Source organism: Mytilus edulis, chromosome 4, assembly GCF_963676685.1.
Source record: "Mytilus edulis chromosome 4, xbMytEdul2.2, whole genome shotgun sequence".
Lineage (NCBI taxonomy): Eukaryota > Metazoa > Mollusca > Bivalvia > Mytilida > Mytilidae > Mytilus > Mytilus edulis.
In genome coordinates, this window is record NC_092347.1 from 39,428,494 (window position 1) to 39,451,893 (window position 23,400).

A 23,400-nucleotide genomic window follows, 5' to 3' on the forward strand; every position below is an offset into this window, starting at 1 on the left:
TAAATCTAGATTCTGACACATTGTACAGATGTTTATGTATTGTTGAAAACTGTATGTGGACCCCTTTATATCTTCTTAGTTGTTGGGTTGCTGTCTCATACACCTATTTTCTCCATTAATACAAAACCAACAAATTTAACCACATATATTTATACTGTTTTTAGAAAATAGTTTATTTTTATCAAATGCTCTCTGTACATATCAAAATACATTATAACAAATGTAATATTATCATGTTTATAACCCAATAAATATCACATTAATTAATGCAGATCAAAACTTAAACATTGTTTGGCAAAATTCAATGAGCTTTCATAAAATCTTTCCCATGGACAAAATTTGGACTCGACCAACTATATAATACTTTGATTATCATAAATTTACTATTCTATTGATAAATATGAAAATATTTTCTTGATTGGGACTCATATCTTTTCACTGCACAAGTAGAACTTAAGTAAGGGCTCCATAGAGTCTGTATTTGATTTTCTTCCCCGACACTTTATCATAAAACTGATAGTGTGCACTAAGAATTTTAAGTGTAGAATCAATGGAAATTTGTGCAGGCCAAAATAATTTTTAAATTCATTTTGCTGGACAGATATTTTGTCTTAACATTTAATCAAGTTTTCATGAAAAAGGAAAAAGGAAAAGTGTAAAACATTGAAAAAACTGTGTAGTTAAATAAGTTAATATTTTTGCTGTTTTAATAAAGTTTTGATATATATCTTAAATTGTTTCCATTTAAAACACAAAAATGTGTTGAAATCTTTTGACATTTAAAGGGCCATTCCTTTTGCAATTCAAATTGTCTATATAATCTTAGGAAAAATAATTATTTGAGTGCAGTAACTGCCATCAAGAGTAGACAGTTTTGTTAATATTCTTGTATAGTTTTCAAGATACTGAAACACATACTGGCTCTTAGAGCCTGGTGAGCTAAAACACCATATATCTCAGCACTAAAATAATAAGTATTTGCAAGGTAACCAGGTAACTGTAATCCAATTATACATAAATGCTTTTTTGACATATTTAAGCACCAAATTTTCGAATGTCTCTTTTCAGCTATAAACCTCAACCATCAACATTAGTCAATCAAAAATTCAGTTATACTTTAAACACCTATTCATAAATACAATCACTAAATTTTAAAGACAATATCATGTTGTTTTTCCATTAAGTAAAACGTTTCACATCTATCTAACTTTTAAATAAAGCTCCTTGTTAAATCTCTTGTTGTACAAGTTTTAAGTATTTTTAGTTAATCACAGTTTCTGTTCACAGAATTAGATACAGCTCATACCATGAGTCAAATCTCACTGAACATGCTGAAAACATGTTCAAAACTAAACAATCTATCCCAAAATCACTATGATGTTCTGCATCTGATTATAGAATTCAGTGTATATGTCCTATCCACTATCTTCTGGCAAATAACATTAACACTTCCTTTTGTCTTGAACAGTCCTATCCACAATTTGTTTGTCAATAGCTTCAAAAGTTGCTGTTATCTTGACCAATTAGAATGGACTTGTTAGAATGACCTTGACATCACGTGACCTTGAAAGTCTTTGATAGCTAAGTCTGATAACTCTCTTAATCCTCTCAAATGTGTGTTCATCATAACAACTTCTGGCAGTATTAGTGAGATCAAAAGGTTCTGAAAATATAAACGAATATAATGTTTCAAGTGAAGAAAAGCACAGAACTATTTCAAATTGTGTCCCTTTTTAGTACAAAGTTGTCAATGTTAACAGAAGGTTCTAACATTCATCATAGATCTGTAATGGTAAACTGTTACTTGTTTTTAATGGAAAGAATAACTATGCCTTACCTACCTATAGGGTCAATTCAACTGATTATTTTATCATAAAAGGATAGTTGTGAGAAAACATATGGAGCAAGATTTTCTTTCCCTTCAGGAGCACCCAAGATCATCTCATTTTTCAATGTGGTTTGTGTTGCTTATTCTTGTTTTTTCAATAGTGTGTTTTGTATACTGTTTTCGTCATTTTGGTTAATTTTTGCCTTGGCATTGTCAGTTTGTCATTGACTTGTGAGTTTGAATATCCATTTAGTATCTCACTAAGCATACTAACCAGTATCATTTCACACCTGTCCTATCTTCTAAATTTGGAAACTTTTATTGGTGCTATTGTCTGTCTGGCCTATGACATTCTATATCTAGGCATAGCCATCCATTTTGACAATTTGCCTGGACTATGGCCATATATCTCTAAATCCTTACCTTCTATATTCATGATATTAGGGCATTTCTATCAGTTTTTATCGTTGGTCTTGCCGATGGCCATATATTTCTGCATTCTTACTGTCTATATTTGGACTTTTAAATTTTTTTTAATTTTTTGTCTGGCATAATATTTTTCTGCATTCTTACCTTCTATATCTAGGCACTTCCATTGGTTTTTATCATTTGTCTGGCCTATGTCAATGTATTTCTGTTTCCTTACCTTCTATATTTAGGCACTTCCATTGGTTTTTATCATTTGTCTGGCCTATGGCAATGTATTTCTGTTTCCTTACCTTCTATATTTAGGCACTTCCATTGGTTTTTTTCCTTACCTTCTATATTTAGGCATTTCCATTGGTTTTTATCATTTGTCTGGCCTATGGCAATGTATTTCTGTTTCCTTACCTTCTATATTTAGGCACTTCCATTGGTTTTTATCATTTGTCTGGCCTATGGCAATGCATTTCTGTTTCCTTACCTTCTATATTTGGTTTTTATCATTTGTCTGGCCTATGGCAATGTATTTCTGTTTCCTTACCTTCTATATTTAGGCACTTCCATTGGTTTTTATCATTTGTCTGGCCTATGGCAATGTATTTCTGTTTCCTAACCTTCTATATTTAGGCACTTCCATTGGTTTTTATCATTTGTCTGGCCTATGGCAATGTATTTCTGTTTCCTAACCTTCTATATTTAGGCACTTCCATTGGTTTTTATCATTTGTCTGGCCTATGGCAATGTATTTCTGTTTCCTAACCTTCTATATTTAGGCACTTCCATTGGTTTTTATCATTTGTCTGGCCTATGGCAATGTATTTCTGTTTCCTAACCTTCTATATTTAGGCACTTCCATTGGTTTTTATCATTTGTCTGGCCTATGGCAATGCATTTCTGTTTCCTTACCTTCTATATTAAGGCACTTCCATTGGTTTTTATCATTTGTCTGGCCTATGGCAATGTATTTCTGTTTCCTTACCTTCTATATTTGGTTTTTATCATTTGTCTGGCCTATGGCAATGTATTTCTGTTTCCTAACCTTCTATATTTAGGCACTTCCATTGGTTTTTATCATTTGTCTGGCCTATGGCAATGCATTTCTGTTTCCTTACCTTCTATATTAAGGCACTTCCATTGGTTTTTATCATTTGTCTGGCCTATGGCAATGTATTTATGTTTCCTTACCTTCTATATTTAGGCACTTCCATTGGTTTTTATCATTTGTCTGGCCTATGGCAATGTATTTCTGTTTCCTTACCTTCTATATTTAGACACTTCCATTGGTTTTTATCATTTGTCTGGCCTATGGCAATGAAATTATGTTTCCTTACCTTCTATATTAAGGCACTTCAATTGGTTTTTATCATTTGTCTGGCCTATGGCAATGTATTTCTGTTTCCTTACCTTCTATATTTGGTTTTTATCATTTGTCTGGCCTATGGCAATGCATTTCTGTTTCCTTACCTTCTATATTTAGGCACTTCCATTGGTTTTTATCATTTGTCTGGCCTATGGCAATGTATTTCTGTTTCCTTACCTTCTATATTTAGGCACTTCCATTGGTTTTTATCATTTGTCTGGCCTATGGCAATGCATTTCTATTTCCTTACCTTCTATATTTAGGCACTTCCATTGGTTTTTATCATTTGTCTGGCCTATGCCAATGTATTTCTGTTTCCTTACCTTCTATATTTAGGCACTTCCATTGGTTTTTATCATTTGTCTTCCATTGGTTTTTATCATTTGTCTGGCCTATGTCAATGTATTTCTGTTTCCTTACCTTCTATATTTAGGCACTTCCACATTTCTATTTCCTTACCTTCTATATTTAGGCACTTCCACATTTCTATTTCCTTACCTTCTATATTTAGGCACTTCCATTGGTTTTTATCATTTGTCTGGCCTATGCCAATGTATTTCTGTTTCCTTACCTTCTATATTTAGGCACTTCCATTGGTTTTTATCATTTGTCTGGCCTATGGCAATGTATTTCTGTTTCCTTACCTTCTATATTTAGGCACTTCCATTGGTTTTTATCATTTGTCTGGCCTATGGCAATGTATTTCTGTTTCCTTACCTTCTATATTTAGGCACTTCCATTGGTTTTTATCATTTGTCTGGCCTATGGCAATGCATTTCTGTTTCCTTACCTTCTATATTTAGGCACTTCCATTGGTTTTTATCATTTGTCTGGCCTATGACAATGTATTTCTGTTTCCTTACCTTCTATATTTAGGCACTTCCATTGGTTTTTATCATTTGTCTGGCCTATGGCAATGCATTTCTATTTCCTTACCTTCTATATTTAGGCACTTCCATTGGTTTTTATCATTTGTCTGGCCTATGGCAATGTATTTCTGTTTCCTTACCTTCTATATTTAGGCACTTCCATTGGTTTTTATCATTTGTCTGGCCTATGGCAATGCATTTCTGTTTCCTTACCTTCTATATTTGGTTTTTATCATTTGTCTGGCCTATGGCAATGTATTTCTGTCTCCTTACCTATTATATTTAGGCACTTCCATTGGTTTTTATCATTTGTCTGGCCTATGGCAATGTATTTCTGTTTCCTTACCTTCTATATTTAGGCACTTCCATTGGTTTTTATCATTTGTCTGGCCTATGGCAATGTATTTCTGTTTCCTAACCTTCTATATTTAGGCACTTCCATTGGTTTTTATCATTTGTCTGGCCTATGGCAATGTATTTCTGTTTCCTTACCTTCTATATTAAGGCACTTCCATTGGTTTTTATCATTTGTCTGGCCTATGGCAATGTATTTCTGTTTCCTTACCTTCTATATTTAGGCACTTCCATTGGTTTTTATCATTTGTCTGGCCTATGGCAATGCATTTCTGTTTCCTTACCTTCTATATTTAGGCACTTCCATTGGTTTTTATCATTTGTCTGGCCTATGGCAATGTATTTCTGTTTCCTTACCTTCTATATTTAGGCGCTTCCATTGGTTTTTATCATTTGTCTGGCCTATGGCAATGTATTTCTGTTTCCTTACCTTCTATATTAAGGCACTTCCATTGGTTTTTATCATTTGTCTGGCCTATGGCAATGTATTTCTGTTTCCTTACCTTCTATATTTGGTTTTTATCATTTGTCTGGCATATGGCAATGTATTTCTGTTTCCTAACCTTCTATATTTAGGCACTTCCATTGGTTTTTATCATTTGTCTGGCCTATGGCAATGCATTTCTGTTTCCTTACCTTCTATATTAAGGCACTTCCATTGGTTTTTATCATTTGTCTGGCCTATGGCAATGTATTTATGTTTCCTTACCTTCTATATTTAGGCACTTCCATTGGTTTTTATCATTTGTCTGGCCTATGGCAATGTATTTCTGTTTCCTTACCTTCTATATTTGGTTTTTATCATTTGTCTGGCATATGGCAATGTATTTCTGTTTCCTAACCTTCTATATTTAGGCACTTCCATTGGTTTTTATCATTTGTCTGGCCTATGGCAATGCATTTCTGTTTCCTTACCTTCTATATTAAGGCACTTCCATTGGTTTTTATCATTTGTCTGGCCTATGGCAATGTATTTATGTTTCCTTACCTTCTATATTTAGGCACTTCCATTGGTTTTTATCATTTGTCTGGCCTATGTCAATGTATTTCTGTTTCCTTACCTTCTATATTTAGGCACTTCCATTGGTTTTTATCATTTGTCTGGCCTATGGCAATGCATTTCTATTTCCTTACCTTCTATATTTAGGCACTTCCATTGGTTTTTATCATTTGTCTGGCCTATGCCAATGTATTTCTGTTTCCTTACCTTCTATATTTAGGTACTTCCATTGGTTTTTATCATTTGTCTTCCATTGGTTTTTATCATTTGTCTGGCCTATGTCAATGTATTTCTGTTTCCTTACCTTCTATATTTAGGCACTTCCACATTTCTATTTCCTTACCTTCTATATTTAGGCACTTCCATTGGTTTTTATCATTTGTCTGGCCTATGCCAATGTATTTCTGTTTCCTTACCTTCTATATTTAGGCACTTCCATTGGTTTTTATCATTTGTCTGGCCTATGGCAATGTATTTCTGTTTCCTTACCTTCTATATTTAGGCACTTCCATTGGTTTTTATCATTTGTCTGGCCTATGGCAATGCATTTCTGTTTCTTTACCTTCTATATTTAGGCACTTCCATTGGTTTTTATCATTTGTCTGGCCTATGGCAATGCATTTCTGTTTCCTTACCTTCTATATTTAGGCACTTCCATTGGTTTTTATCATTTGTCTGGCCTATGGCAATGTATTTCTGTTTCCTTACCTTCTATATTTAGGCACTTCCATTGGTTTTTATCATTTGTCTGGCCTATGGCAATGCATTTCTGTTTCCTTACCTTCTATATTTAGGCACTTTCATTGGTTTTTATCATTTGTCTGGCCTATGGCAATGTATTTCTGTTTCCTTACCTTCTATATTTAGGCACTTCCATTGGTTTTTATCATTTGTCTGGCCTATGGCAATGTATTTCTGTTTCCTTACCTTCTATATTAAGGCACTTCCATTGGTTTTTATCATTTGTCTGGCCTATGGCAATGTATTTCTGTTTCCTAACCTTCTATATTTAGGCACTTCCATTGGTTTTTATCATTTGTCTGGCCTATGGCAATGTATTTCTGTTTCCTTACCTTCTATATTAAGGCACTTCCATTGGTTTTTATCATTTGTCTGGCCTATGGCAATGTATTTCTGTTTCCTTACCTTCTATATTTGGTTTTTATCATTTGTCTGGCCTATGGCAATGTATTTCTGTTTCCTAACCTTCTATATTTAGGCACTTCCATTGGTTTTTATCATTTGTCTGGCCTATGGCAATGCATTTCTGTTTCCTTACCTTCTATATTTAGGCACTTCCATTGGTTTTTATCATTTGTCTGGCCTATGGCAATGTATTTCTGTTTCCTTACCTTCTATATTTAGGCACTTCCATTGGTTTTTATCATTTGTCTGGCCTATGGCAATGTATTTCTGTTTCCTTACCTTCTATATTTAGGCACTTCCATTGGTTTTTATCATTTGTCTGGCCTATGGCAATGTATTTCTGTTTCCTTACCTTCTATATTAAGGCACTTCCATTGGTTTTTATCATTTGTCTGGCCTATGGCAATGTATTTCTGTTTCCTAACCTTCTATATTTAGGCACTTCCATTGGTTTTTATCATTTGTCTGGCCTATGGCAATGTATTTCTGTTTCCTTACCTTCTATATTAAGGCACTTCCATTGGTTTTTATCATTTGTCTGGCCTATGGCAATGTATTTCTGTTTCCTTACCTTCTATATTTGGTTTTTATCATTTGTCTGGCCTATGGCAATGTATTTCTGTTTCCTAACCTTCTATATTTAGGCACTTCCATTGGTTTTTATCATTTGTCTGGCCTATGGCAATGCATTTCTGTTTCCTTACCTTCTATATTAAGGCACTTCCATTGGTTTTTATCATTTGTCTGGCCTATGGCAATGTATTTATGTTTCCTTACCTTCTATATTTAGGCACTTCCATTGGTTTTTATCATTTGTCTGGCCTATGGCAATGTATTTCTGTTTCCTTACCTTCTATATTTAGACACTTCCATTGGTTTTTATCATTTGTCTGGCCTATGGCAATGTATTTCTGTTTCCTTACCTTCTATATTTAGGCACTTCCATTGGTTTTTATCATTTGTCTGGCCTATGGCAATGTATTTCTGTTTCCTTACCTTCTATATTTAGGCACTTCCATTGGTTTTTATCATTTGTCTGGCCTATGGCAATGCATTTCTGTTTCCTTACCTTCTATATTTAGGCACTTTCATTGGTTTTTATCATTTGTCTGGCCTATGGCAATGTATTTCTGTTTCCTTACCTTCTATATTTAGGCACTTCCATTGGTTTTTATCATTTGTCTGGCCTATGGCAATGTATTTCTGTTTCCTTACCTTCTATATTTAGGCACTTCCATTGGTTTTTATCATTTGTCTGGCCTATGGCAATGTATTTCTGTTTCCTTACCTTCTATATTTAGGCACTTCCATTGGTTTTTATCATTTGTCTGGCCTATGGCAATGCATTTCTGTTTCCTTACCTTCTATATTTAGGCACTTCCATTGGTTTTTATCATTTGTCTGGCCTATGGCAATGTATTTCTGTTTCCTTACCTTCTATATTAAGGCACTTCCATTGGTTTTTATCATTTGTCTGGCCTATGGCAATGTATTTCTGTTTCCTAACCTTCTATATTTAGGCACTTCCATTGGTTTTTATCATTTGTCTGGCCTATGGCAATGTATTTCTGTTTCCTTACCTTCTATATTAAGGCACTTCCATTGGTTTTTATCATTTGTCTGGCCTATGGCAATGCATTTCTGTTTCCTTACCTTCTATATTTAGGCACTTCCATTGGTTTTTATCATTTGTCTGGCCTATGGCAATGTATTTCTGTTTCCTTACCTTCTATATTTAGGCACTTCCATTGGTTTTTATCATTTGTCTGGCCTATGGCAATGCATTTCTGTTTCCTTACCTTCTATATTTAGGCACTTTCATTGGTTTTTATCATTTGTCTGGCCTATGGCAATGTATTTCTGTTTCCTTACCTTCTATATTTAGGCACTTCCATTGGTTTTTATCATTTGTCTGGCCTATGGCAATGTATTTCTGTTTCCTTACCTTCTATATTAAGGCACTTCCATTGGTTTTTATCATTTGTCTGGCCTATGGCAATGTATTTCTGTTTCCTAACCTTCTATATTTAGGCACTTCCATTGGTTTTTATCATTTGTCTGGCCTATGGCAATGTATTTCTGTTTCCTTACCTTCTATATTAAGGCACTTCCATTGGTTTTTATCATTTGTCTGGCCTATGGCAATGTATTTCTGTTTCCTAACCTTCTATATTTAGGCACTTCCATTGGTTTTTATCATTTGTCTGGCCTATGGCAATGTATTTCTGTTTCCTTACCTTCTATATTAAGGCACTTCCATTGGTTTTTATCATTTGTCTGGCCTATGGCAATGTATTTCTGTTTCCTTACCTTCTATATTTGGTTTTTATCATTTGTCTGGCCTATGGCAATGTATTTCTGTTTCCTAACCTTCTATATTTAGGCACTTCCATTGGTTTTTATCATTTGTCTGGCCTATGGCAATGCATTTCTGTTTCCTTACCTTCTATATTTAGGCACTTCCATTGGTTTTTATCATTTGTCTGGCCTATGGCAATGTATTTCTGTTTCCTTACCTTCTATATTTAGGCACTTCCATTGGTTTTTATCATTTGTCTGGCCTATGGCAATGTATTTCTGTTTCCTTACCTTCTATATTTAGGCACTTCCATTGGTTTTTATCATTTGTCTGGCCTATGGCAATGTATTTCTGTTTCCTTACCTTCTATATTAAGGCACTTCCATTGGTTTTTATCATTTGTCTGGCCTATGGCAATGTATTTCTGTTTCCTAACCTTCTATATTTAGGCACTTCCATTGGTTTTTATCATTTGTCTGGCCTATGGCAATGTATTTCTGTTTCCTTACCTTCTATATTAAGGCACTTCCATTGGTTTTTATCATTTGTCTGGCCTATGGCAATGTATTTCTGTTTCCTTACCTTCTATATTTGGTTTTTATCATTTGTCTGGCCTATGGCAATGTATTTCTGTTTCCTAACCTTCTATATTTAGGCACTTCCATTGGTTTTTATCATTTGTCTGGCCTATGGCAATGTATTTCTGTTTCCTTACCTTCTATATTAAGGCACTTCCATTGGTTTTTATCATTTGTCTGGCCTATGGCAATGTATTTCTGTTTCCTTACCTTCTATATTTGGTTTTTATCATTTGTCTGGCCTATGGCAATGTATTTCTGTTTCCTAACCTTCTATATTTAGGCACTTCCATTGGTTTTTATCATTTGTCTGGCCTATGGCAATGTATTTCTGTTTCCTTACCTTCTATATTTAGGCACTTCCATTGGTTTTTATCATTTGTCTGGCCTATGGCAATGTATTTCTGTTTCCTTACCTTCTATATTTAGGCACTTCCATTGGTTTTTATCATTTGTCTGGCCTATGGCAATGCATTTCTGTTCCCTTACCTTCTATATTTAGGCACTTCCATTGGTTTTTATCATTTGTCTGGCCTATGGCAATGTATTTCTGTTTCCTTACCTTCTATATTTAGGCATTTCCATTGGTTTTTATCATTTGTCTGGCCTATGGCAATGTATTTCTGTTTCCTTACCTTCTATATTTAGGCATTTCCATTGGTTTTTATCATTTGTCTGGCCTATGCCAATGTATTTCTGTTTCCTTACCTTCTATATTTAGGCATTTCCATTGGTTTTTATCATTTGTCTGGCCTATGGCAATGCATTTCTGTTCCCTTACCTTCTATATTTAGGCACTTCCATTGGTTTTTATCATTTGTCTGGCCTATGGCAATGTATTTCTGTTTCCTTACCTTCTATATTTAGGCATTTCCATTGGTTTTTATCATTTGTCTGGCCTATGGCAATGTATTTCTGTTTCCTTACCTTCTATATTTAGGCATTTCCATTGGTTTTTATCATTTGTCTGGCCTATGCCAATGTATTTCTGTTTCCTTACCTTCTATATTTAGGCATTTCCATTGGTTTTTATCATTTGTCTGGCCTATGGCAATGCATTTCTGTTCCCTTACCTTCTATATTTAGGCACTTCCATTGGTTTTTATCATTTGTCTGGCCTATGGCAATGTATTTCTGTTTCCTTACCTTCTATATTTAGGCATTTCCATTGGTTTTTATCATTTGTCTGGCCTATGGCAATGTATTTCTGTTTCCTTACCTTCTATATTTAGGCATTTCCATTGGTTTTTATCATTTGTCTGGCCTATGCCAATGTATTTCTGTTTCCTTACCTTCTATATTTAGGCATTTCCATTGGTTTTTATCATTTGTCTGGCCTATGGCAATGCATTTCTGTTCCCTTACCTTCTATATTTAGGCACTTCCATTGGTTTTTATCATTTGTCTGGCCTATGGCAATGTATTTCTGTTTCCTTACCTTCTATATTTAGGCACTTCCATTGGTTTTTATCATTTGTCTGGCCTATGGCAATGTATTTCTGTTTCCTTACCTTCTATATTAAGGCATTTCCATTGGTTTTTATCATTTGTCTGGCCTATGCCAATGTATTTCTGTTTCCTAACCTTCTATATTTAGGCATTTCCATTGGTTTTTATCATTTGTCTGGCCTATGGCCATATATTTCTGCATTCTTGTTCCTGTTCTTACGCTCATCAACTGAGTATCAAAACTGAAATAGAAATGGATAAAGGTCACATCTATATATTGCCATTGTTGGATAATTCTTAAGTTTCTGGACACAATTTGATGGTCGACTTGAGGCCAAATGGTAATCTTCCATTGGGGGTTGAGGTTGAAAATACTTAAACCTTTTTATATCTATAGCACAGAAGCACAGAACTGAAAATTAAGATTAAATTGGTGTGTCGTTACCAAACAATCCCATACTTGCCAAGTTTTCAAAATGCCCACAAGGGTTTTGTGTGCAAGATGGCTACTATACTCCTAAAAAAACCTTCAAGGGGGCCTTCAAATACAGTGTAATGTTGTTTTTTTGGTTCTTCATACTGTTATAAGCCTCAAGTCATTGTAAAACAAATTGTTTTGTTAAAATTGTGGACATTATAGCTCTTTAAAAATTTCAATTTGGGAGCCTCCATGGGGAAAATCCCCCGCAAATATTGACAGTTGGCAGGTATGCAATCCACATTTATTTACTAAAAACGTCAATATTGAGATTATTTTTTTTATTTTGAAACAAAAACAAAATCCACAATGATGAAATAACCATATAGTGTTGTTACTGTAAGTCCTATACTTACGCAAAATTATTGGTGTAATATTCCAGAAACCCTAAAAACAGATCCCCAAGTGTCTGGTCATTTTTACTTTTATACTTCAGCTGGTGATCAAATCTTAATGCTGTAATGTCAGACTCTGAATGGAAAATATCCTGAATAAGAAAAGTAAAAAGTAACATTCAAACAATCACTCGTAATGATGTTTCGAAAATATTTTAAATGAACTATTATCTATTTTGATTTTATTGAACCATAAAACTAATTTTTGACTCTTCACATTGAATAATCCGCGAAGCGGATTATGTAAAATGTGAAGAGTCAAAAATTAGTTTTATGGTTCAATAAAATCAAAATAAATTATTGCCATTCATTATAAATAAATTTCTATAAAAAATAAGGCTCAAAAAATTGTTTTATATTATTTATATTAACAATAACAACGTACACACATGTTGGCGTATGAATACACAACGTCAGAGTGGGCGTGTCGCCATCAAATTTGACAACATTGAAAATAAAACTAATAATTTTAACCAATCAGAAGACAGTAAAAACACCAAATTTATTTATTTTCCCATGTAATTTGAATTTGAATTCAATTTCATATTGAGGTCATATTTCATTGATGATCTTTCTAATTTTCAATTAACCAATATAAGTCCCAAAAGCAACAGAAATCTCTTTAAATTTAAAAAAAAAAACAAAAAAAGACAAACTAGATAGAATGTGTCTGTAACATATGTATAATATCTGTGTGTGATGAAAATTAAATGATGACATTCTTACAAATCATATATCAAGGGTTCAACAAACCAACTATGTGCTTTTTTTTAGATTGCTGTAAAAGTGTTATGTTGACTGTCATAAACTTTGTCTATTTGTTAAAAAGATAACTTCTTTTTAAAAGATCAATTTTTCTTCAGATGTCATTTCTTTATCTTGAAGAAGTTTTTGTTCATAATTCATAACATTCAATGAAGGTTTAAAAAGATCATTGTCTTTGATCCAAAACTAAAACATAAAACATAGTATGTTTAAAAGCAGAAACAATACAAAATATACTCACAGGATAAAGTTTTTGTAGTGATGGCAGGACTTGTGGTTTACATCCAACTAAAAAAACATTGAGTTAAAGATAATAGCTGTTTTTATTAAAGTACAAATATATACAAGATATGTATCATTTAGTTTATTCCAGGGGTTTTGGGTTGCTGTTTTATTGATGTTTTCCTCCACATTGCAGTTTTGTTTATACCGGACCAAGGCTGTTAATTGATAAAAATTTCAAACTATATATACCATTAAAAGCTTTATGGTACCATTATAACTAGTGGTGTGTTCTCATTTCGCCTTAGCTGTGAATTCCAGATAAAAAAGGTAAAAAATATACTAAGGCCAGAATTTTTCTTTTTACATATACGAGGCCTACATAAAAAATAACGTGGCAAATAATTGATATCATAAATTATATGAGAATAATTTAATTAAATTTCAGTATAATTACTTATTTTACGATGCACATTTATACTTACATTGTAAGTAGTGAATAACCATGAGACATAGAGAATAACTAGATATTGTCATCTTCCTGGCATCATTAATGTCATGGAAACGAGACCACATCTTAATGTACAGCATTAATGGACGTATTCGCCAATCCACTACAAATTTAAAATATTTAAAAAATTAGTTTATATATTTGGTATTAAATTGGTGATGATGATGATGGCAAATATTATATGCTTATGCATATCAGTACCAGAACATCTTCATGTAATATGAATATATAACCTGCTTTGAACTAGACTTTCTTTTGCAGAGAACTCAGAGGTAACAAATTCCATATTTAAAGTCTGGTTCTTGAATTGAAATGAAATCCAACCTCTTGGATTGACGGCAAGCATGAGCAGTAAAGAAGCACTTACAATAAATGAAATACTTACACATACAATAATACTTGATAAGATGTGTATTCCGTATTCCTACACTATTGTTTACATTTAAATCACATTCTACTTGACTGCAAAAAATATTAAAATGTCAATCATAATTAGTCATCAATTTATACTATAATCCAATAACGTGAACCGATATAATATAAAAAAAAAATCCAAGCAAAATTCACAGAATTTTTATTTAAATTATCTCACTTTTGAACAATTTATCTTAAGTGTAGTTTTCTTCTTTTTAAACAATTTTGAGTGAAGTTTTTAACTTTTTAACACTTTGATATCTTATAAATATTTTGAAATGAGCGTCACTGATGAGTCTTATGTAAACGAAATGCGCATCTGGCGTACTAAATTATAATCCTGGTACCTTTGATAACTATTAGAGTGAAGTGTTCATCTTTTTAACAATTTTGAGTGTAGTTTTCATCTTTTTAATAATTTTGAGTGTAGTTTACATTTTTTTTACAATTTTGAGTGTAGTTTTCATCTTTTTAACAATTCTGAGTGTAGTTTTCATCTTTTTTACAATTTTGAGTGTAGTTTTTATCTTTATAACAATTTTGAGTGTAGTTTTCATCTTTCTTATAATAATCTGACATGAGTTTTGAATGTCTTCACTTGATTTTCAACCTTTTTTCTTTAATTTTTCTGCAGAAATACAAATTATGTCAAAAATCTTCTGATAAAGATGGCAAATTGAAGACTTTCCAACTAATTATTTTACTTTTCAGAGTAAGAAAATACCTTATGGTGTCAGTAAACCTGAGAATTGGAACTTTGGCTCTTATTACCATTGATCTGTTAAGGAATGCTGAAAAAATTTCAAACAAAATGACATCAATTGGAGTTCTTTATTTTTTCCTTTCAAAAATACAGAAAGTACTGTGAAATTTGTACAAAATTTGTAACAAAACCTATTTTTAGACTGGCTTATTGTTTATGTCAGCATTCTAAATGAAGGCCTACCCTTTGATTTGACCTTAAATTACTATACACAACATGTGATTATTTATGAGTCACCCCCTATTTTTCACACTGTGTCCTGTTCCTGATTGTGACAGTGTGAATTTCCATAGTGGGTGATGTATGCAATGCAGGTGATGCTGAACCTGATGTATCCTTTGTGTACTGTACTTATGAATTAAAAAGGTTAATTTCATTTTATTGATTGGTGTTCAATGCAACTTTCTGCACTAATGTGCAATTTAGTGGTGGTTGATAAGCTGTAGTGCCCAGAGACTAAGAGTACCACAAACTGTCTGTAGAAACTGACAATCCTAGTCATGTGCAGGAATCGAGCTCTCAACCTCGGTCGTTACATGTTTGTGATACAGTAGTTCAACTACTTAAGACCACCCAGCCACTGAATCTCCCTAAATAAGTTAACAAACAGATAATACAGATTATGATATACTTACAACATTTACCGAAAGACCTCTGGATTAGATATAATAATTCTGGTGCCTCTTTGGCTTGTTCTATCTGAAAAGAAATATCACCGTAAAAGTCTGAACCATAGATTCATAAAAAATCAGAAATGCCATTTTCTTTTTAAAAAAGAAAATAATTTGAAAAAAAACCATGATTTTATGTATTTCATTGTAAATATTTTTGCAAAATGATTTTGACTTCTGGATGTCTTTAATATCGTGTTGTCAGGTCAATGGTCTACATGACTTGTTTTATCGTGTCTCTCTTTAATTGTGAACTTTAACATCTGCCAACTAAAATAATTTCCTTCATTGTTAAATTTGCAACCTGAAATCATCAAATAACTTCCTTAGTGAATGGTTGAAAAGTGTAGTCAAATTTGCCTTTGCCTATGACATCATTAATGTTGACATTGACAATGGCACATGCACCCTTAGTTAAATAATTTGCTATCTCAATTGAGTAGTATGATATGAAAATTTATCAAAAAGATATCAAAGGAAAAATTCACAGCAATAACTATAATTATTGACATGATTGTGCAACAAATAGATTTTTTTTTTATTAATTCAAACCAGACATAAAAAATGTACATACTGGTTGGTCTGTGATCATAAGACAGAGATCCATATCTGATGTCATTGTTCCACAACCACTCATAGAGGAACCAACAATATATAAACCACAATCTGTAAATGAAAAACATAACCACTCATGGAGGAATCAACAATATATAAACCACAATCTGTAAATGAAAATCAACTAAGTCTTTTTATATTTAGTAATTTTTATAATATTATTTTTAAATTTAGTAATTTTTATAATATTATTTTTAAATTTAGTCATTTTTATAATATTATTTTTAAAAGTCATTTTTATAATATTATTTTTAAATTTAATCTTCTCTGATGTGATTTTAAAAGAACATCTTAACTTTCTAAGACATATAACATGTAGATAAGAGGCTTACTTAAATTTGAAAATTTTTACATCATATTTGTATTTTGGCCTGCAAACATTTTAGAAACAATTTCAATTAATTGATAGATTTTCATGACTTTGTGTCAGGAAATTTGGACTGTGATATCCAAAGTGCAAGAAACGTGGAACAAATTGGTACAAAAAAACATGACTGGATTAAAGAATGACACAAGCACAATCTTGTTAGATTTATGACCGTATATTGAGCAAAAAAAAGTCGACAAACATATGCATTTATTATAGCAAGCCCTTAGATTTACCCATGGCTGTCGTTTTTTGTTGACAAACAGCAAACACCATTTGTCTCTTGTCCCAATACCCTCAATGTAGTCATTTAACAACAACTTCTTTTTGGTGAAGTTCATGTTTTACATCATAATTACTTTCAACGCTTACTTTCAACACTGAGGTCTCATTTTACTCTGTACTCATAATACTTGTGTTGCAAAAAATGTACCAATACATTTTCTTAATTTTATGGGGACTACAAACCATCGCTTAGAAAGCAAAATAAATTTGGTGTTGGTACAGTCCAACTGAAGAGAGCATTTCTTTTCGTTTTTGATGTTTACTATAAATAGGTTTCTAAAGCGGCAATTACATGTACATGTATAACAGTGGTTGCCAATCAGAGATATTTATTTAAGAGTTTGAAAAATTATGTATGATTCCTTATACGGCATGTATATACACGATATGAGCTTATTTTACACTTGCTTATACCCCGCGGTATGAAGAACTCTTGACAAGAGGGTTTTATATGAAATAAAATTTAAAAAATAAAATCCTCCCACCCGTCCCATTTTTTTCAAAAATTTGGATGAAAATCTACTAATTAATTTTAGTTGGCCTAACATTCTAGCACATTGTGTCAATTTTCATCAGTAAATGAATGTACATTGAAATTGGAGTCATATTCAAAAATGCAACATCAATGTTTTGAATGTTGCCATGGAAATTGTCATAACAGAGGAATAGATCTATTATAGCGACTGAAAATATTTTTACGTGTTTCATTTATAACCATCTAATATTTCATTCAAAACATTGATCCAATTAATAATTTAAAAAAATACTTGTAAAGATCAACTAATATATTTGCAGGTATTGTCATTTCATTATCAATATTATTTAATTTGATGCGACTGTCGTACAAGTGAGAGGTTTAGCGCTATAAAACCAGGTTCAATCCACCATTTTCTACATATGAAAATGCCTGTACCAAGTCAGAAATAGACAGTTGTTGTCCATTCTTTTGATGTGTTTTGTCATTTGATTTTGCCATTTGATGAGGGGCTTTCCAATTGAATTCTCTTCAAGAGTTCAGTATTTTTGTGATTTTACTTTTTAAGACTATCTCTAAAATCAAATGTTAACATGGCAAATTTACTTACGTGGTAATACTCCATTCAATATACTGTACAGTGCATCCCTTAACTTGACCTTCTTCATGTACATTTCCTCTGTTTGGTGATTCTCAACAAAATATTCTATCATAGCTTGTGTTATCTGTCAACAGAATTGTAGAATTTTGTAAATGTGCATACATTTTGAGAATGGAAACATCTCCATTTCAATTCTCAATTTCATTTTACACACATATAATGAGGCTTTTTTATATGTTTTCCCCATCACAATTTATAGGTATAAGTTTTACAAAACTGCAGTAAACCATTATAGTACTGTAAATTCAGAAATTATGGTGTAAATTATTATTGTGATTTTGTCATTTTAGACTAAAATGCGATTTTAATTTATGCGATGTTGAAAAAAATCCTGTTTAATTCATATAAACAAATTCAAAACGTGAGTTTAAATTATTGCGATTATAACCCTGTCGTATTTTTTGCAATAATAAAAACATCGCAATAATTTCTGAATTTACAGTATTTCATACAACATGTACAATTTCAATTTCACATTTTATGACATTTTCCTGAAAACAAGTCTAGGGTATTCCATTTGTTTTTACTCTGACATGTCTGAGCATTTCAATTTATGAATCCAAAGTGACTGTGAGTAACATTTACCTGTGAGTTTGATGAAGACTTGGGAGTTGGTGGTATCCTGAGTATATAATCTTGTTTAGATCTTTTACTTTTACTTGGTGAGTCATCATCATCTGATTTTCTCCTAAAATGATAAAGTTTAAAGTATTGAGTCAGCTTTTGAGGTATCAATGGAAGCCTCCCAATACTTAATTATCATGATTGTGGGAAAATAGAGTGCATGCTTTCTCATGGTTACCATGCCCCTACTAGAAGTTCAATGTATCAGAAAACAGTAGTGCTCAGTAGGGTCTGAAGAATGTGTGAAGCAAAATTTTTAGATCTTCATGAAATTTACTTCATTTGAAAATAAGTATCTGCAAACAGAAAGAAGATACCTGACAAACTGGAAAAGTACTCTCAAACTATAGCATGGTTTCTATACATGTAAACCACAAAATCATGGGAAAACAGAAATATTCATTTCTTCAAACTGCACTAATTTTACTTCAAATATTTGTTCTCACTTGGCCAAGTACCAGAATGTACTAATGACCTACATGTACCACAGATATTGACAAAAAAGGTACATATAACCTGTAAAAAAACTACAAAATCCAGAGTCAAAGGTACATTTGTGTAATATGCAAATGATCTATTTAAATCCATTGTGACACTTACTTTTTATTGGAATTATTGGCATTGAAAGCTGTGTAGTTTGGATTGTTATGCAGTTCATCATCCCCTACTTGGATATTTAGTTGATTAATTATATCTTGTCTTATATTGTCACGAACACTAGAATAATTGTCCTGTTGCTGCCAGTGCCTCTGTTCAGGGCGACGCCCACCAGGGAAAGGGGGACGTCCCTGAAAACGTGGGCGTGGTCTAAAATTTTGTTGCATTGGCATGTTCATGTTGTAGTTTTGCATGTAGGCTGGAAATTGCTGCTGCACATAATACATGTAGTTTTGGTCCTCAAACTGAGGATTGTAACCTTGGTGATACATTGTTTGTGAGTTATTATCAAGATATTTATCTGCAGTACAAGTCCACTCAGATTTCAGTACAGCAATCCATTGAAGAAGTCTAGTAACCACCGACTGTTTACGAGAAAACTGTATTTGACCCAAAACACTGCATGCCATAAAATCTGAAAATAAATAATTTACATAATTTAATTGAGAAAAAGTGAAGGGATTTCTAAATAAATGCTGCTATATTTTTAGACAAATAACCAACACTTAAACTATGTGTGTAACTGAACATTGTTGAACAGAGTGTGGACAAGTTGGGGTTTTAATCTCCAACATGTCCAAGTGGGATATAATTTTACTGAGCAAAATCATTTTTGGGGATTCAAGGGTTAACATGAATATTCTCAATTTAACGGGATTAAAATAAGTGCAAATAATTACATCAGAAGTAATAACTTTGATTTGGCATCTTTTCTCAATCAACAAAACAGAGTGTTTTTAAACGAGTTGGATCTCTTGAAAGATGCAGATTTTTAAGAAGAATCAATCTACATGTAGCAACATTTCATTTACTGGAAAAGTCAAATGTTGAGAGTACCCGGTAGTATGTAATTCATGTGTAAGACTTTTGATGTTAATATAGAAAATTAGGTGTTTTATCTTATTTAAGGCTTTGATTTCTAAAAAAAAAATACAAAAATGTACCAATTTGATTCAGTTTTTTCCAACTTGCCAAATAAGGGGAGATAAATCAGATAAAGCAATTATATAAAGGAAGTGTTGTGAATTTAATGCTTATTTCAATATCTAGCATTTTTCTTTTCTGAAAGCAAGTCCCAGAGCTATCTTTTCACATTTTTTTCTTCAAATTCTGTCATGTAGCAGGGCTTTCCATTGAAGCCGGTAGCCGGCGGAAATCCGCCGCTTACGGTGGCTTCAAGTGCCGGCTATTTCACTGCCAAAAATATAAATTCAAAAAGAAAAAAATATCTTTTTCAAATGTTTACAGGCAGCCGAGAGACGTTTGTCGCAAAGTCGCGGTCACGATAAACAAGAATGAAAAGTCAATGTTTACCGTGGGCTAAATATAGTTCACATGAATTCAGGTCACTGATTGGTTGTCTATTTAAAGTCAGAATGCATCGTTTCTTTTCAAAGATAACAAGAGAGACGTTCCGGTTGTCATTGAAAGATAACAATAGAGACGTTCCGATGGTCATTAACTCGTTGGCTTTTTTTGGCTTTTAAAACGTGAAGACAATCAGATAGGATGACAATCTTATGTTATGGAATAATATTAGTCAAATTAAAGAAAGTTTAGTAGATCATATTGTTCAGAATCTGGAAAACAGTATCTTTTGAAGTTCATTTTTCAAAGCCCACGTGGTGTTCAGAGAATCAAGGTCAAAAACGAAAGTAGAATATTGTCGACTCGACCTCAAATAAATAACATTTCCAAATGATTTATGTATCCGACTTATTGAACATTTTCCCAAAAAAATAGAAAATCAGAGGATATATCAATTTTCTGTCAATGCTTGAGAAATAATTGTATGATTTAAATACGCGTAACAGTCTTTAGAGAGAAAAGGGGGGGGGGGGTCATTTGTTTACAAATGCACGTAGTTATGCAAAATAAATAGATCAAGATTTCTAACATATCGGATGATTATTTAAATAAAACTCCTTTAAAAGTAAATGAATTTTAAGCATAAGGTAATGAAAATAAAAAACTGACATAAAAAAAATGAAATTTCTTGGAGTTTTTTTTTTTCTTTCTTTAATTTCATACATAAAAAATGGTCATTTGAAAGATTAAATTAGGTGCCAAGAGATTGCGAGAATGCAGGATTTTTCTCTATTTATGCCAGAGCTTCTGGGGGCCTTGAGCGGCCCCAAGACCCCCTGCCGTAAGGCACCAAGCTTACAGCTTGGTGGGCGTCCGGCTTCGCCGAACGCATGTTATAGCCGCCTATAATTTTAATTCAGCCTTCTACTTCCATTTTAATGGAAAGCCCTGATGTAGTTTTCTTTTTATCACACAAAATGGGATTTTCCATGCATAATCTATACACAAATATAGTCAAAATCTGACAATTTTGCACAACCTGAAATTGACCTGTAATGTGAAAAATATTCATGTGATGCATACTTTTATTACATTTTTGAAAAAAGCACGACAAAAACTACATTTTGACAAATTATTAAAAATTTCTATGGATTTTAATTAAGGCTTCCCTGCCACCTAACAGATGTTCCTTTAGGCTCTGAGAAGTTTAATTTCAATCAGAATGACAGAATTTTCTTCCACTTGGAATTAAATTGTAATGTATTAATAGTAATATTTAAACACATATATGAAAATGACATCCTAAACTCAGACTCAGGCACCTGTACGTTGTTGAAGCTAAAGTCTTAGAGCAGTTTCAAAACCTAACATTAGTAGTGACAGTCATTTGTCAAAAAAGTTGTGACAGAGAAATGTTATGCTATAATCATCATGATCATTGTGAAATTGATATATTTTGAGTATATGCCCCTTAGCATTGAGGATCTATGATTGGTCAATAAAAACTTTTATCTTGAATCTTGCTTCTTTGAGTTTGACAGCCAGTTTACAGAATTAATAATTTGCGAATATATGTTTGTTATTATAAGCTTTTGCATGTATATCCTATTACTCAATCGGTTAAATGATCCTACTCTTATCAGCTTATCTTACTTCAGGTTTCGAAGTAACCGAGTCAATTTTGTAAACACAGTTCAACGTGGTTTAGGTACCTGTGCACAACGTCACTGATATTGAGGGAACCCAAATTCGAATAAATGCAAGATTTCACAAGTAAAATGAACGTTGTTACAATGCGTATAAAAATACCACTATACAGTTAAAATTGTATCACTACATAAAAAAATCAATTATGGAATGAGCTGCCAAACCACATAAGACAGGAAAATTGTCTAACTCAATTTTCCAATCTAATACAGAACTGGAATGGCAGCTCATGCCAATGTAATGCATGCCATTAGTGATTGATACATAGCTTTGCTTCCCCCCTTTTTTTTATATATTAATACTAAAATTAGCTAGCTATGGTTTTATATTTCTATCTGCATAAACAGTACTATTTTATTTCCTTATGTTATGTATGTGCTTTCAATAAAACAGTACTATTTTATTTCCTTATGTTATGTATGTGCTTTTAATACCCTGCTTTAATGTATGTATGATTGTCTTAATATGTGTGTTTTGTTTACATATTATTTGCTTGTGTGTAATTTATTATAATGTCGATTTTAAAAGCTTAAGAGCTTGTGTTACTTTGTTTACTATGCATCGACAATAAATAATAAAACTTTGATTTGATTTGATGATACTGTTACTTCTAATTTTGATGGTCTATTGGTTTGTATTGTTGGTTTTCGATTGAAGGAGGTTTTTTCAAGTCACAAGTTCACGATCTGGGACTTAAAGTGTATTACCCTATTACAAGTCAGTGGCGTAGCTAGGTCATTTTTGCGTGTACGCCCGAACCTCGGCGAGGGGTCTGAAGACCCCAAACTGATCCATGTCAAACAATTTCTGGTAGTGGATTAGATCTAGGGAGCGAGGCCCCCGGAAGCTAATGAGTTATCGAGAATGAATACCATTCCTGTCATTAAAAACTCATCAGTATCAACATACTTTAGAATCTAGATGGTTTATTTGTTATGTTAAATTATTCATTTTGTTAATTTGAAATAAAATAGTTATTGGATTCAGAGATAATGTCAAAACAAGTAGCTTTTAAATATGTTTTAAAAGAGCTGTGAGGGTAAAGCCAGGCGCGTAGCTCCCTATACGCTAACACGAAGTTGCGTGCACATCGATTCGGCATGCAAAAAAAATAATGGCAAAATAAAAATTTATCAATTGAATGTTAAAGGAAACACGTATGTTGTCACTTTTTCA

The 23,400-nt window shown here is 32.6% G+C and overlaps 1 protein-coding gene across 1 annotated transcript; it reads right to left on the bottom strand.

Annotated features, from left to right (window-relative positions):
- Positions 1 to 148: 148 nt before the first annotated feature.
- On the bottom strand, positions 149 to 22,250 carry LOC139519680 (poly(A) RNA polymerase GLD2-like). Its single transcript, XM_071311893.1, has 13 exons — positions 22,230 to 22,250; positions 19,153 to 19,624; positions 18,514 to 18,616; positions 17,878 to 17,992; positions 16,100 to 16,191; positions 15,490 to 15,553; positions 14,816 to 14,882; positions 14,063 to 14,139; positions 13,652 to 13,780; positions 13,186 to 13,232; positions 12,141 to 12,271; positions 11,442 to 11,548; positions 149 to 1,663 (listed from the first exon to the last, which is right to left on the bottom strand). Exons 2-13 carry the CDS (start codon positions 19,617 to 19,619, stop codon positions 1,524 to 1,526), a joined length of 1,539 nt encoding a protein of 512 aa, XP_071167994.1. The 5' UTR covers positions 19,620 to 19,624; positions 22,230 to 22,250; the 3' UTR covers positions 149 to 1,523.
- Between the last annotated feature and the right edge of the window lie 1,150 nt (positions 22,251 to 23,400).

Bases quoted from the DNA above. Each gene is read 5' to 3' on its own strand.
- LOC139519680 (XM_071311893.1), bottom strand. From the start codon at position 19,619: ATGGCATGCAGTGTTTTGGGTCAAATACAGTTTTCTCGTAAACAGTCG. The intron at 13,233-13,651 runs GTAAGTATAAAT...ATGTTTTTTTAG, and splicing joins GGTTATTCACTACTTACAAT to TTGGATGTAAACCACAAGTC. The intron at 11,549-12,140 runs GTAAGTATAGGA...TTTCTATTTCAG, and splicing joins TATTACACCAATAATTTTGC to TTTTGATACTCAGTTGATGA.